Below are 17405 nucleotides of genomic sequence, written 5' to 3' on the forward strand. Positions count from 1 at the left end.
ATAAAAAAGTACCAAACACTTTACTGAAGTCAACATTATAAAAGCAAAAACATTTTTTTTAATATATCAAATTCCAGTGTTTTTTTTAAATTTAAAAAAAATACTTCATTTTGTATATCCGTTTCTGTGCATTATTTAAGTTTTTCCCGAAAATCACCACTTCGCAAATATTATTCAGGAATGGTTCTGCTTTTACACTTTTGATATGATAATCTTCACAGAGACTACGCAAATCCTAGATGCCAGCGCTTTCAAACATACTTTTGCAAGTAAGAAAAGGGTCGATAGCAGTTGTTACACTTACTCTACGGTACGGTACATGTGCTCCAAGTAAAAAAAGGTAAACGTGTATGTGATGATGAAAATAAGAAAACCAATGGTTTGGATAACTATTTTTTTTATTTGTTATACAAAGTAACAAAAAAGTAAAGTAAAAATTTAGTTGTATAAATAAATTAAATTATTGTTTTTAATATTTTATTTTTATAAAGATTAATTTTTTGTTATTGAATAATATAGTTATAACTCGATACAAATGTGAATATTCAGTCGCACTCCATTTTAAGCTTAAAATGGTCAATATATTCCCATTTTCAGGTAATTATGGTAGCACATAGTATAAATATCAAACAACTTTAAATTTTACCTGTTAATGTTATTCGTCATGATTGAAAAATAGGTACATTAAAGCGAGAGCACTTTTACATCAGTATTATTTCTCAGTCACAAGTTAAACAATAATATTTAATATTATAACAGACATCTGTATATAATCTTCTTTGAATAAAATTAAATAACATTTTTTTAAACATTACCTACCTTAAAAATAATAATAAATATTTAAAGATAAAAATTATTTTGGTATTATGTGACAAATTCTGATTATTTTACAGTGAATATAAATTGCCATACTATTTTTTAATACAAATTATACATCAAGATTTTAATGTTCATATAACAGGCTCCATATTTGAAGCAGACATGAATAAAGACAAATATCTAATCACTGTAATTTAGCTGTTGTGCAATAAAAGTATTTCTTTATAAAGAAGCACCAATTCGTATGGTCAACAATGTGGGTGAATAAGGGTGAATTTCACAGTTGAGATGTGCCTGCTTAGTTTAGTTGTATAACACATCTGACCAGCAATCAAAGATCCAGCCTCGAATCCAAGAGCAGGGTAGTTATTTTTTCCTGTTGTATATCATATGCATTACTGCAGTGTAGGGCGCCCAGTATAGCCAATAGAGTCTCCATATGATGAAGCATGGACTTCTCTAACTATTTGATCAATTGACTTACTTGAGAGATGCGACATATTGTTTCTTAAAACTGTAGCGCGAAGTCTGCTGGCTAGGTAACACATCTGAAATTTTTTTTAAATCAGAAAGGAAAAAAAACACTGGTTAAAACGCCAATCATAAAAAAGGAAAATAACAATGTTACAACAGATTGTATTAGTCATTCATTGGAAGAAATAAGAACTTATATTCTAATGTTATACATACATACTCCTAATGTTTTGGTTAATCAGACATCAACATTAGTTTGTTGAAGGTTCATTTGTAGAGAACATAGTATGTATATGTATATTAATAAAATAGTAAAGCTAAAGTTGCTTACAATTATTGCTGATATGAAGAGAAGACATCCCAGAGCACCGGCTATGACGAGAGAGGAGTTGCAAGATGCCTCCATGGCATTGGTCTTGTGAAATAGTTCCCCCGGCATCACAACAGTGTATTCAATATTCTCTTTGAACTTAGTAAACTGCGTAGTGTCATTATACTTCTGTGTAAGAGCTTCGGCATGCATTCCGTGTGAAGACTTCTGAGGGTTTGTGGAGTTCTCATATAGTATGAACTTCATTTGTCGTTTTCTTCTGCCATGACCTGGTTGAGACACTAATTCAGAGTAAGTATACAATTTTACAAGTATACAAGAATTGAATAAATTAATATTTTTTTAGTTGCCATAACGTAGATCGATTACGGATATTCAACCCTGACCACCCGAGTCATTGTTGCTATTCTCCTTTTATCTTTCTATTATTCTTTTCTCATACACCCTACTATGTAATCAATAATTTACTTAACAACATGGTGATTTGATTTTGATAACTGGTGGACCTACTCTATATATGTATGTATACTGAATATACATATGTATGTTTTTAAATGTGTAAAACTTACCTGATGGTTCATACAGATCTAAGCAGAAATCAGGTTGGCAGTCTGCAGTGTCCATGCAGGCTTTTATTTGTGAGTGTATCCACAGAGTACTGCGTTCCTTCATAGTACTCAGTAAGAAGGCTTCAAAGTCCAGAAATACTTCATTGTGCTTGTCTCGGTACCGCGCTGGCTGGTGGGGTATGATGGATGAGAAATCACGGTTCCGACAACTGAAAACATTCATTCAAATAACTATTACACCAAACACGTAGATGTATTGTATGATAAATACAAATATTTCAATCCAACCATATTTTCAGGTTAAACTGCTTGGCTTGTATTTCAAAATAGGAATCAAGTTATGGCAGAGTAGGGATTAAACCTAAACCCCTCTTGGAATGGTACCCAAGAATAGGAGAAAATGATATCACAATAAAACTTTCAGGGAATATCGAAAATAGTTTTTTTTTATTATCAGTAGTTAGTGAGAAATCATACCCGTCTTTAATAAGAGTCACACTTCCAGGAGTATGGGGATCATCGGGGTCAGGAGATACGGTGACTTCCATCAGCTTCACATACTTCCATGCCGAATCTGGGTTGATCCTAGCTCGAAGCTGCAACTTGGTGCCGATAGGAACGGCCTGCAAAATAAATGATTTTAATATTAATTTTTTTATTCTTCGTATTATGTGAAGGCAAAGTTGATAAATATTAGAGTGAAGAATCAATTACAAAATTTATTTATTCATTAATAGGATATTTTTTTCCCGTTTTCATTTTTGTGAAAAATCCCTTTAAGGGTACAGTATAATATATGTATAGCAACCTTGTTAAAACATGGCACGATCAGGTATGCCAAATACATACTTGAAAGTGGTCAGGTTAGGAGTCGTAACAATCGGCGGGTATGTATGAGGAAATGCATGAACGTGGAAGAGGCGAAGAATGTTTGCAAAGACAGAGTGGTGTGGCGTTCTATTCTCTCTGCCTATCCCTGCGGGGAAGCGGCGTGATGGTTAGTTATTTTTTTAACCTTGTTATTAAAATATTTGTTAAAATATTTGAAACTTTACTGATATTTTTTGAGAAGTAATGCTCTGATATATTATGAATATAAAAACAGCTTTACAGCTATGATAGAAAAGAAAATTAGTGCTGAAAACACACTCCAGCAACAGCAACAAGAGCCTTTATAATCAATTCTATAATATTGGCTGTTATGGAATTGATTGATGACATCACTGGTTAGGAATAAAAAGCGTTCTATGGGTAAAAAAAAATAAAAGATTTGTGATACATAAATTTACATCTCCAACAATGGAATTGAAGATGAATTCGTTTTACCTGGTCAACTGGAAGTTCATTGGAAGAATTAGACAATCTTGCAGCTGGAGCTTCCTTATACAGTGCGACTTCATACTCCAGCCGTCCCGGTGTCTCTTCAACTACTCCTGATACCCGTGCGCCATGAGGACTGAGTAACAAAAAAAATTTTTGAAACATTGTCACGGGGTATTTGCAAAACCTTTTGAATTGAAAGAAATGCTCAAATGCAAGAAAGGAAAGAAGAGGACACAAGTCTGGTGCCTAATCCCTGTATCCTACTCTCAATCAGGGGTGGGCTGCCAAATTTTTAACAAGGAGCGGTGGAGGGGGAAGGGGGAAGGGGGAAGGGGGAAGGGGGAAGGGTGGAGGGGGAAGGGGGTGGTGGGAGGTGTTTAATTTTGTTTTAATTATCCAAAATACATAATAATTAAAAATAATTACATGCACATCAAACAAAAAAATATAGAAATGACTTATTTTTTTATGATGTAAAATAATTTTATTCAACAATGAAAAAAACGGATAAGTCTCTTTTATTGCGCACCCCTGTTAAATATATTTCTCGAGAAATTTCAAAAGGCAATGAAGTTTTGTTTCATAATACATTCAAACCAACCACTGAAATTGCATTTTTGTACTGATTTTTTTCTCTTAATATAACAAGGGGCTCGGGCGAGCCCCTCCGAGCCCCTCCGAGCCCCTGCAGCCCACCGCCGCTCTGAACCAGTTAATAATCATTATATTCTCTTGTTAATCAGTGGCACTCGACATCCAAGTGCCAAAACCTGACGAATAATTTTGGCATTCCATCCTCTCTGCAGAGAAGCGCTGTTCTACTTGGTAAAGTAGAAGTAAGTTATGTTCGAAATCAGTCTTTTGCATCCACCTCCATATAGCGTAGCGGTTAGCATACCATGCTGGGGTCCCGGGTTTGATTTCCAGGTGGGTCAAAATAAATAAAAGTGATATTTCATCTTCATATTTATTTTATACTATTCTAGACTAGTCAGTGTTGTATTTATATTACATCAATTTTATACAGTACCCTATGCATCACTGGGTGCGGATAAGGGTCATTAGTAATGCTGTTTAGAGAATTAGTATATAAGTCAGTAAAATAAGACTAATATCTACCTATCCTCCAATTACAAAATGAAATTGAATTAAATTTAAAATAAGTAGGTACATATCACAATTTCTTTGAAAATAATCACATTTTTTCGATCTTATAATGGCTAAAACTAAAATAATGGCTGTAACTATATATATTGCTACCTCATCTTCAACGACGTTCTCACATCGCTCTTCACTAAGGATAGCTGTACTCTAACATTACAGATGAACTAGTTCAAGGACTTCAATAGCCGTAACTATATATTGCTACCTCATCTTCAACGACGTTCTCACATCGCTCTTCTCTAAGGATAGCTGTACTCTAACATTACAGAAGAACTAGTTCAAGGACTTCAATAGCTGTAACTATATATTGCTACCTCATCTTCAACGACGTTCTCACATCGCTCTTCTCTAAGGATAGCTGTACTCTAACATTACAGAAGAACTAGTTCAAGGACTTCAATAGCTGTAACTATATATTGCTACCTCATCTTCAACGACGTTCTCACATCGCTCTTCACTAAGGATAGCTGTACTCTAACATTACAGATGAACTAGTTCAAGGACTTCAATGGCTGTAACTGTATATTGCTATCTCATCTTCAACGACATTCTCACATCACTCTTCTCTAAGGATAGCTGTACTCTAACATTACCGAAGAACTGGTTCAAAGATTTCAATGTTGATTATATTAAGCATCTAAAAAAAAATCGTAGAGACATAAGTCTAAAAAAATTATCAGTAATTTTTCCATTGCTTACAAACTGCCTGCAAATCCGGCTGCCTTGTTTTCTATTACTGTTGGTTCTGGAGGTTTGCACATGATGATCAGCTCTTGATCGGACTGCATCACAACGCCTGGGAACTGGGGAAACCAGACGCGTACATGGACAAACCCCTAAATTAAAAAAAAATGTATTTATCTAGTGAAAAAGTAAGATTATTATAAAACATTGAATACTCAGTAAATGGAACGTGCAAAACAATAAATATAAACTGAGAATGTACTTTAAATTTAATAAATTACTTATCATTTCAGATTTTTTTCTTTCTAAAATATATTAAAAAGGGGTGAAAGTTCTAATTAATAAGCGAGATATATGTTTATTATTATACTTAATAATAATCGTGGAAAATTTATATAGCGCCATTTTACACATACATACTACCACAACGGCACTTTAAATACACTATCCACAAAGTCCTTTCAATGCACTAGGTATCTCATTTATTAAAGGTTGCTGATTTTCAGTAGGTTTATGTTGAAATAATAAAGTTTGTGCACCCACATTTCTCTTGAGCACTCCACACCTGGAGAAGTCTGTTATTTTCAGTCTATAGAGCAGGCCCTGCGAGTCACTCGGTTCCGGTCTGATCTGACACGAGGGGTCGGTTCTCGCGTCCACCGAGCGGTCGTCCGCGAACAGCGGGGCTCCCCTAAACCCCTCGGGCTTGCGGAGGAGGGCTGCTATGGAGTCTCGGGATCCGCCGGCCCCGGGACTACTGAATGTGCACTGAATGTCTGTCACTGAAATAAACAGATTTTACTTAAAACAATGACATAATCTGAAACTATCCTAAGTACAATTTAGTATTCTTCACTTAAGTCATTGGTAGGTATCTCATTATAATGAAAATGGTGCGCTGAGCTGTTCAATGTGCAATGATTAAGTTCACACAAGGGTCAGAATTGAGAACCAGATTAGAAATAGTTTTTTTAATTTTTCTTTTTGGGATTCAAATTCGTAACATTCTGTGCATACAGAATGTTACGAATTTGAATCCCAGGGGATCTTAATAAATATAAAAGATTTTTCTATTTTAATATTTATTAAATACCATGTAGAGCGTAGGAGTGATGCAGTACCCGGCACACCATTCAGTAAAGGTAAAAAAAAATATATCATGTGATATTTTGACAAAATTATGTTTAACAAAAGATAATATTTACCATCATAGTCTTGCGAAAATGTAGAATGAACCTGAAAAATTAAATTTAAATACATAAATATGGTATAATCTCATTCGAATCTATCAAGAAATAGGTCAATTGTCATCAATTTACAATTTTAGTAAAATATTTATACGGTTTTTAGTCCTAATATTTAGATAAAATTTTAAGAGATAATTTTTTCCTCATAGAGGAAATATATGGTATATGTCCAAGAATATACGAGACGAGATTGGACGGAGATCAGAACCGTTGAGGTGTTGTTTGGAGCTGCCCGAGACAGGATTACTCTCAAGTGTAAGTCGACGTCGGGGGGGCCTATCATGGCACATAAAGAAGAGGTACAAAAAATCTAATTTCATTTCTTATTATATTTTAGTAACAAGGTATTTATTTCAATAAATTACGAGAATATGTAGTAGTAAATAATGTTAATCAGTTGGATTGTGGTTCCATATGAGTTGTGGACTGGAGTAAGAGTTACAAGATTCGTCACCACTCTGCCACAATTTGATTCCTATTTTCAAACACATCCGGCCTGTTTTTAAGTTTAAATATATAATTTATTAAATAAAAAATAGTTGGGTGTTTTACAAGAACACCAATATTCGTTTCAAAAAACATGTATGGTAATTTTTTTATGCAGTTTATTAACTCGCTTGCATTGTTTTTTTTATTAATGTGTATTGATTTATATTAATTCATTAAATTATTTGTAACATCATTAAAAAAAATATACTCCTCTACCAAAATAAGATTGATACTAAAATACATTTGTACTGAAATAACCCACATCCCTGTCGACACTACCGGTAGCACTTATGTACCTACCTACCAAAGCTCACGACTATACTGTGGATAGTTTACGGAACGTGATTCTACTTATTTTTATAAATTAAATTTTATTTCAACAACAAATTCATGTTGCGTAAATGTGGCTAATATTTCTGAACCGTGTAAAGGTAGACCTTTATTTTCAGAAAATTGACACAAAAAGGTAAGTACTGCTTACCTTTCTTTAAAGCGAAAATTCAATCAGCCGTGTGTAAATAACTGTTAAAGTGAGGCAGCTTTGTCGGAAATGATATGTACTTAATTGAATAACCGTTCAAAGGAAATTATAGGTACTGTAATAAATTTATAGACGCTGATTTGTGGTATTGCGGTTGAAATACAAGCCTGTCAGTTTATTGATAGAAAAAAATTCCTCTCTATGAGTTCATTGAAATTCCTATTTAGATAATGGTTTTTATGATACAATAAGTACAATACTTTTTGTTTTTATTAAAGCATGTAGAAAAAAAGAATTTCTTTCTCTAAGTTTTTTTTTTGAAAATCATTTGAAAAAAAATATAGTATTTTATTTTTAAATTTTATCACACAAACAATTATATTTGGAAACACCTTCTTATTGTTTAAAATTAACTATTGTTTTTTTTAAACTGACAGACGTATTAAAAAAAATCATTTAACATACTAAAATGTAAATATATGGCATACTGAAAAATCCTCAATAGTATGATTAAGGGAGAGTTTCGTAAAAGATTTTTCACTCTAATATTTATTAAATACGTTTTGACAATGTACACAAGTAAACAATAATGCAATTATTGTATTTTAAAATCTAAAATTTAACTCTTAAATACAGGTAACCGAGAAATGAAAGTTGTATTTTTATATGTAAAAACCATTGAATTGATTATATTTTATAACAAACAACAAATTTCCATCACAGGGATGATCTGATGGCACCTAAAAATACTACAAAACGAATTAAAATTAGTCGTAACATATGTACTCGTACATTTTGTAGACCCTCTCCATTTTGCACTAAGCTAACATTTCCTATGCAAGTGAATTTCCATAAAGATGAATGTTTGTATTTCTGTGTGTAAATTAGTACTGAGAACAATGCCATATTTAATTTCTTGGTACATTAATTTACCCCATTCGGAGGTCAACGTTGTCATGGTCGTGACCTCGCGTTACCCATCAACAAGTGAGAACAATGAAAACAACTTATTTAAGAATATAAAACCTCACTCCGATTTCCCGTTTCTTAAAATAGGTTTTCAAAATAAGATTAAATTTAAATTTATGTTTTCATTTTTGTTTCGTAACCTATCGTCAAAATATATTACTAGATACTTAAAATAAAATATTAAGATTTTCTGCTAGAATTTCTTGGAAAACTGCATTTTATCACATTAAAATAAAATACTATTTTTTAATAAAAATAAACAGTTTGTTCTAACGAAATCAGCACGACGAAACTCCGTTTCTGATAAATGATGATAACAAAAAAGTCACTACAGTATTAATATTATACAGTAGCAATCACTATAATAATTAAGGACATACCGTAGCACTTTTTTCTATTGGCTAGTAATTAATATAGTGCGATTTTAATATGTTTTTAAAATGTGAAATATATATATATGTATATATATATATATATATATATATATATATATATATATATATATATATATATATATATATATATAAGGTCATAAGCTTTGTAAATGACTGGATTTCCAGATTGCCATTTCTTTTTTACTTCGTCTCTTTTGAGACATTCTAAAAGTTCTAATTTTTTCTCATTTTATAAATGCCATAAATATTATTTGGCAAAATTATTTAACGCTGATTTACAAGTTGTTAACAACAATAATTTAGGGGGTTTGAGTTTTAAGAAGTGTGCTAACTGAATGTACCACCCGGTACATTCGGTTAGAGTCTAACTTCTTATTTCATCAACTTCCTATTGTCTAACTGTTAGACAATACGAGTTAATAAAATAAGAAAATGGTCGAATAGAAAAACGAGGCACACGTGCGCGCGCGCGCGTGGCAGTCGACCCGTGAATATTCGGTCAGTGGTCAGTGCCAGTGGACCGAACTGGGTTCCTGTATTATGTACATTACGATGCTAAGTTGCGCTATTACCGACTTCAGGTAGAAGGAAGAAGCACTGCCATTCGAGTTCAACTCGCTCGGCGGGAAGAGCAATGAAGCTTAATGGCAATAGTCAATGGTAACAATGCAAGAAAGGGGCAATAGACAATAAAATGAGTAAGGCCACTCGCTCAGGATTTGGTAACCCACTTGCACCAGGGACGAATCAGGGCTCCCCGAGTTTATAAAAATAAATAATTATCATTTTAGAATTTTTGATTTGAAGGTGAAGTTAGTGAACTTCGCAAGTGTACAACATGACTTTTGTGATTGATGATTATATGTGGAGGTCCTCACCAAAACGTCTCCATTATAAATAATTTTAAGTAATCAGGAATTCTTGTAAAATTGTTACGTTTTGGTGCGATTTAATGATTTCATATTGGTTTAACATAGAATTGGCAACGTTTTATCGCAATTTAAATTAAGATTTTGATAGAATACAGTAAACAGGACAAAATTGCATTATTATTATTATCCATGTCTTTATAAGCGCCCTTGAGGTAGTATTTTACGAAAATGGCGCTTTAAAAATTATCCAAATGATTATTATTATTATTATAAAATAGTTTTAGGCAATATAGGACCACCACATATGTAATTAATTAAATTTATGGAATTGGAATTCTGTGCACAATCTATTAATATGAATGTACATATATCAAAATACTATTTATGATTCCGCTCTATTTCATTTTTGTGACCGCTGATTAAGTAAACAAAAAATTACTTTGACATATTATTTTCCATTTTCTCCAGGACTTATTCTTATATTGGACGCGCCAAATGAACTTTAAAGGCCTGCACACTTTATAACATCACAATAAATATCACGAAAATAATGATAATTCTTATAAATATTATTTATATAAAATATTTTATATAAATAATATTTAGGCTTAAAGACAAAAAATACTTAAAAATAATCAAGAAATTCTGCATTATTGTACTGGACCATTAATATACATATATATACTTCTTTTAAGTATATGAACATAATTACATTATTTTACGTATTGTAGAACACGTGTGTAAATTCTGCAAAAAATACTGATTCAGCTCTGTTGAACGACTTAGTAATACCGCTATCAAAAATCTTTTGAACACGATGGCTGTAAGAGTTTGTGCCACATTCATATTCAAAATCGCAAATGCAAATTATGCTGACACTGTTATCTCTTTTAAGTTATGGGGGTAACTGTTATACTGCTTCTGATTCCCTGTGATATTCCTACCTACGATCATACCTGTGTTTGGAATTTATTTTTGATTAAGTGCTTTTTGTGAAAGCATTTAATAACATTTTTGCATTAAATATATATATTTATATATATTTATATATATATATATTATATATATATATATATATATATATATATATATATATATATATATATATATATATATATATATATATATATATATATTTATATTAGATTAACATAGTTAACTTAGTTAGCTAGAACTATGCAAAATTACGTTATTAAATAGTAATAAGTGCAAAAAGCTATAGTTAGAGTTATGTTCAGGAAGCCTTTCCGTTGTGAGTCTGAACCCTTGTTTCGTAGGGCAAATATTTTGAATGTAAGACAGATTTTCATTAAGTCAACTTTAGAGGACTTGCACAAAAACAGAGAGCCATACGTCATTAACCACTCTAAAGACACAAGATCAAGAACTGAAGGCAAAATAAGTGTTCCTCGTGTGCGATCTTCGTTTGCCCAAAGACATTCAAATTTTATAGGCCCTAAAATTTATAATATGCTCCCACAAGAAGTATTGTGCTCAGTTGGAAATGGATTCAAGATGCACACAAAGGAATGGCTCCTAAAAATTGGAAGATCACAGTTGGAGCAGCAAATGAGAGTTTGTGTGTGATTGATCTATGTGTCAGTGTCAGTGTTTTATAATTGTATAGTCCTATTTTCTAATCCTATTTTCTAATTCTGTAATGTTACTCCTTTAGATTTTAAAAATATATATAAAGCTGTATTATATTATAAAAGGAATAAGAATACCCTGCCTACCTCAGAACAGGTATCTCCAAATACCTAGTGAGGATAGAGAAAAAAAAAAAATATATATATATATATATATATATATATATATATATATATATATATATATATATATATATATATATATATATATATATATATATATATATATATATATATATATATATATATATATATATATATATATATATATATATATATATATTTATAGGCACACATTTGCAATACTTTGTGATTACTCATTTGGGTAACTTTGATTGGATATGTGTATGTACTTTTTTTATTATAAAACAATATAATTTTTTGGGCCTATATTAATGTATTCATCACAACATGTTAGTTTTATGGATTGTAGGTAATAGGTAGTAGGTAGTAGGTAGTAGGTACCCAAGTAAAAAGATAGGCTACAATTTTGTTTGCAGTTTCATGCCATAGTGACCCACAAATTTAATTAAGGAAACTTCCTGCTATTGAATTTTTTCCGATAAACTAATTATTGTTCTATTTTTTAAACAGTGCAAAATTTGTTGTTTGAATGCTCTAATTTTATTTTTACTATTCACTGTTCCAAAGTATGTAGGTCTTTAGGCGCTAGCTTACTGTAATATAATATAATTTCATTAGCCCAGTGAATGAGATTCTTATTATTTAAAGTTATGCGTAACAAAATCAGATAAATCCTCGTGTTCTGATTATTATAACTGACCAGAAGTAAATCAGTAAGCAGAAAGTTACACTCCAGATGTTCTGATCTCAGAGACAAAACAGTGATTTCCACATAGAACGAAAGTTTGGTAAACCCATTGACAATTATGTGATACAAAAAACGATTTATAGATTCATTATTGTCATATGGATCTGAATTTCCATAGTAAAAAATGAATTAAAAAGTTTAAACTTCTTTATTACTGTGTCGCGGTATAACCGCAGAAGTGTAACACTTGGCCAGCAGTTGGCATTGGAAACTTACCTTTGGAGATTTCAGATATTGATCGATTCGGTCCTTTCTTGGACATTCTCACTCTCTTCCATTGACAACATTCCAACATGTATATGTGCTTGGTAATTATTATATTATCCATTCGCTCTACTTGCCCAAACCATCTAAGAAAAGTTTTTATAATAAAGAAATGATATTTTATTTTATTACATTTTAATTATATTATTATTTGATTATATTTTACTCCAGTAAACTTAGCACAGTCTTAAATTCCCTTCATAAGAAAGGAAAACACATAAGTGTGTATTCACAAATGGTAAATTTTATTATGTAGGAGTCCTTACAAAAGTTTTATTTGACTACCCCGATTTAACCAGACGATAAAAGGTCTTAGGTCTAGTAAATACTAAGCCTTCTACTATATATCACCATCTCAATAAATTTTTCATCTTTTAATAAAGAATAGAAAAATACACTGACGGATATCCGTCCTTTTATTTTCATTGCTTTCTTTCTGCCTACTTGATGCGCTATTGTGCGCTCGAACTAACGGTTTAAGAAACCACGTAATGTCTTCTGAAATTCCTCTGTTCTAATTATTTAGCAACTGTATTACATGGGACAATTTTTCATATCGTAATCATAAACTAAGTCAAGTTGTATGAATAAACACACACACATATATATATATATATATATATATATATATATATATATATATATATATATATATATATATATATATATATATATATATATATATATATATATATATATATATATATACACACACACATATGTATATGTATATTATACTTTATATCTAAAAGACATTAGATATTCTAGATTCGAAAAAATGCCGATAAGAAACATTCATGACAAAAGGGAGTTAGAAGGAAGCGACTATCAAGACAGTATCCAAGGCGAAAAATAAACATTAGTTTAGAGTTCCAGATCTGTTTCATCTGGCATTGGACCGAGATGCTGGTACTACAACTTGATGACTCTGAAGAGTAGAATAAACACTGAAATGTGTCCCAATAGGATTTGGAGCGCCGGGGGCCGGGGAACACCAGTTTACATACATATTACGAGTACATTTGCAGAAATGCACTTACAAATAACCCAGTTTACGACATGCGGCATACCCAACAATTCGATCGAGCATCATTTCCGTTACATTTGGTTAGTTTTATTGTAAGGTAAGTTAGTATTACAGTTGTCGGGGCAATTTACTGAAAAGTTTAAGTAAACGGAAGATAATCATAGTAATTTGATACTACGATAAGTCAACTCGAGACACTTAATAATAATGAGATAAAAACATAACTGCTCACGCGTGTCTAGTGTCTAGTGTCTAGAGTCTAGAATACTTCTGCATGAATATACATATCTCATTGGGGTAAATGTTTCTTTCCTAAGGGCAATATGCTCCCTGACAGTTAAGGTTTTATAAATCAATTAAAGCCTCATTAATTTAAATAATAAAATCTCTATTCATTTGCCAAAATTACGTGTGGCCAACCACATGTAGTTGTCAATGAGTTGAATGGTGAATGTTACATGTGTGTAAAGTGACCACATAACTAGTCTAAAGATATGTCATAAGCTCTGTAAATACACAGACTTATAGTAAAAGAATATGGATTATTTTTTATATATGAGATGTCAAAATATAAAAAAAGATTTTTATTGTGTATTTATATAAAGACAAACAAATGACATGTTGACCTCAGAGAGGAATGCTTTCCTTAATCTTGATTCATTTTGAAACATATTAAATTCAACGTTTGAGTATTTTCTAGGAATTATAAAAATATCAACTGTTTTTTGCCATACCGGTATTCAATTAATGACAGCAAAAAATTCTAGTTCACTGAATTGAATAATAATAATTGGGTATAAAAGCCATTTATCCATAAATACATTTCTTGAATTACGGTAAAACAATATTTAAATAGGCACTATACTGGCTTTTATCCCATTGAAATAAAAAATAATACCTTTCAATCAATTTATAGTCTTAATATTGCCAATAAAAATATCTGTCGCCATTAAAGGTAAACAAATGTGCGCTTTTTACTAAAATTGAATCCTAAAAAAAATTATGAAAATATAATAAGTTGATATTTATTTGCTTAACTGATATTTATTTGCCTCTTAGGGAGATTTAGATTTTTTCTAATAAACTTTTTAATTTTTATATTTTTTTTTCTAAAAAATCGCTAGATTATATATCTATCTTTCTTTAAAAAAACACGTCGTTGGTAAGTAAATAATGTCACGGAATTATTAAAAAGTGGCACATCATATATTATCCTACTGATATATTAATTTGATTATTAGTACATCCCTGATCTGTTATGTTATTTGCTGCAGATTTTTATTAAAAAAGAGACATAATTTGTAAATAAATAAAATAGCTATGAACTAGTCGTATTGCATTAATTACAAAATAAACGTATGGACACCAACTTAGATGTATATTTTCCTCGGTCACGAAGAAATTTATTATGGAATATTCATTCAATGTACTGTACTTACCTACATACTAATATTTTTTGCATATATGTATTGTAATATACATAAATATAGTGCATACATATACATACTTAGTAAACATATGCATAAATTACCTAAAAGTAGATTTAAATCACATTTATTAGCGGTGAAAAGTAAAAAAAATAGGATAAAATATTTATATTGAGAAATTTACAAAATGCCATGTAATATTTGAAATTAAGGGCTAATAATAAAAGTGAAATCAGTGCACATAATTGTAATCGAAATCTTTTTATGTTTCTCAAATCCACCCGCAATGAATTTAATGGCATGTCTTTAAAAAAATAATTAAAATTTCTATAGAGCATTTATTTGTTGGTCATAAAATTAATATTTGTGTTCTTACTCGTAATTATATATGTACACAAATATTTCAATTTCATACTATTTTTGTAGGCCTAAGTAGACCTTTATTAAAAATATAAATCAAGTTGTGGTAGAGTGGACTCAAACACAAACACGGGACCGCAGCCCGATTTAAATGTGGATGCATTAATGTATGTATGTATGTATGTACATTTGTAAATACATAATATGTAAATAAAAGACGGTTTCGTCCAGTCGCCCAGTGGATAGATCAGAGTACCTATATAGCAGAAGGACCTAGATTCTAGTTCAGATGTAAGGAGATTATATTCTTGGTGTATGTATTAATATTCATAATTGTAATGGTTTCCTCTGAATTTAACATAGTAAATATTTATTTCTTCAAATGGAAATACGGGTAAGTATAAAATAAATAAAGATTACAATATGAAAAAAGATACATTTGTTTAAAAATAAGCAGCTTCATGAAATAGTTAATCTTTTTATGCCGAGTGTGAGAAGCGCAGCAAGTATGAACATTTGATTGTAGGTAGGAGTAGGAACCTACCTCTAATTATTAGCTATAATTTGGCACGCTATTGTTGCTAATTGTGCAAATGTTTTTTCCATCCATAGTCACGGACTGGTTAGCACGACTTTTTTCGGTCAAATTTAAAGAAATTCGCATTAGTTTTGTGGAGATTAAGAGTGAAGACAGACTTTAAAATAAAAATAATTTCTCACGTTTAATTTTACCATTTTCACACAATATTAAAGCGTACATTTGATACGCTTATAAGTTTATATGCTTATAATAGAATATACAATTTTATATTGCACCCTATTTTTAGAGTATTACAATTAAAAAAAGAGATATCGGGAGTTTTTCATAACATGGTTCCACAAAATCTACAAATCTGTGGCAATACAGAATTATATTATTATTGTAAATCGTTTAGATTTGAAGGTGAAATATTATATTCTCGTTAATTTTATATTATAAAACATCACCATGTTTAACATCACCATTTTTCACGCGACCAACATTTAGACGATAAATGACGTATTTACCGAATTTTGTAATTTATTTATCTTAGGAATAGAGGATTAGGCTGATTTACATATACCATAAAAACGATGTTGATATTTATGAAGCTTGTGGAATTAATAATATATATATTTTATTTAATTTAAATACAAATTATTTATTTGTTACTTACCAACAGTGTCGAAAATATAATCACAAGACCCCTAAGCGCCATCTTAAATATCTTTTAAAACATTAACAATTTGGAATATTCGTACTGTGAATATTGCCTTTGATGTTTTTCCTTTTAATTTGTCCTATTATATTTTTCTTTATATCCAGGGGTTTGAATGAATGGTCTGTGCACGCATCAGTTGCGGTTACGGTAAAGATTGCGGTACGCTGCACATTTCCAGACTCATTGAAAAGGATACAAAGAATAATCACACACGTGAGAAACTGATTAACGTTGTATCTTACTTCAGGAAAATTATAACAAATCAAACAAAACAAATGGATATTTTAGATCACAAAATGTGGTTATGTCGTCGATGTTTTATTTTATTTTATTGTTTCACACGCGATTTTTTAATTTCAAGTAAGTTTTTTATTGTTATTTTTTCATTCGGTGGTAATACACACAACTCTTTAGTGATTTATAAAAGAAATTAGAATTTCCTTTATTTTGTTTGACTGAGTTGCGTATTAGCGACCAGCGACCAGCGACCAGCGACCGTTGTGTTCGCGCGCTCACATTGACTGGCGCATGGCGGGAGATAGCGAGAAATGGTGCCTTCTTTCTGTCAACTACCTTCCTATTGTAAACCTGTGGTTCGCGATAAAAACATTCTTTAGAATGTTTTTTTCAATGTTGTACTATAGTGAAGTAAATATCCTAAACATGTACCTAACACATTACCAATTTCATTGATTAAAAATCGTTCCTATTTGACAGTGTAGTTGTGGTCATTTGTTTTGGCTTCACGTGAAATATCTGTCATGTTGCGAAACTGTCTAGCCCATTCA

General features: G+C 31.0%; 1 protein-coding gene across 3 annotated transcripts; it reads right to left on the bottom strand.

Moving 5' to 3' along the window:
- Positions 1-156: 156 nt before the first annotated feature.
- LOC148305479 (uncharacterized) lies at positions 157-17120 on the bottom strand. 3 transcript variants are annotated; one of them, XM_088266629.1, is made up of 9 exons: positions 16573-17120; positions 6570-6600; positions 5908-6146; positions 5380-5483; positions 3520-3649; positions 2671-2816; positions 2194-2402; positions 1625-1905; positions 157-1367 (listed from the first exon to the last, which is right to left on the bottom strand). In XM_088266629.1, exons 1-9 carry the CDS (start codon positions 16612-16614, stop codon positions 1215-1217), a joined length of 1335 nt encoding a protein of 444 aa, XP_088122755.1. In that variant the 5' UTR covers positions 16615-17120; the 3' UTR covers positions 157-1214. The 3 variants fall into 3 exon arrangements, with proteins under 3 accessions (XP_088122755.1, XP_088122754.1, XP_088122753.1); XM_088266628.1 differs by having other exon boundaries at positions 158-1367; positions 1625-1893; positions 5380-5516; XM_088266627.1 differs by having other exon boundaries at positions 159-1367; positions 5380-5516.
- Positions 17121-17405: the final 285 nt, after the last annotated feature.

Source organism: Brachycentrus maculatus, unplaced genomic scaffold, assembly GCF_059751285.1.
Source record: "Brachycentrus maculatus isolate JH-2025_06_01 unplaced genomic scaffold, ASM5975128v1 h1tg000272l, whole genome shotgun sequence".
Lineage (NCBI taxonomy): Eukaryota > Metazoa > Arthropoda > Insecta > Trichoptera > Brachycentridae > Brachycentrus > Brachycentrus maculatus.

Excerpts from the sequence above, each read along its gene's own strand:
- LOC148305479 (XM_088266627.1), bottom strand. The coding sequence starts at position 16,614 with ATGGCGCTTAGGGGTCTTGTGATTATATTTTCGACACTGTTG. Across the intron at positions 3,650-5,379 it reads GCCGGATTTGCAGGCAGTTT|TCCTCATGGCGCACGGGTAT; the intron begins GTAAGCAATGGA and ends TTTGTTACTCAG. Across the intron at positions 1,906-2,193 it reads AGATCTGTATGAACCATCAG|TGTCTCAACCAGGTCATGGC; the intron begins GTAAGTTTTACA and ends ACTCTGAATTAG.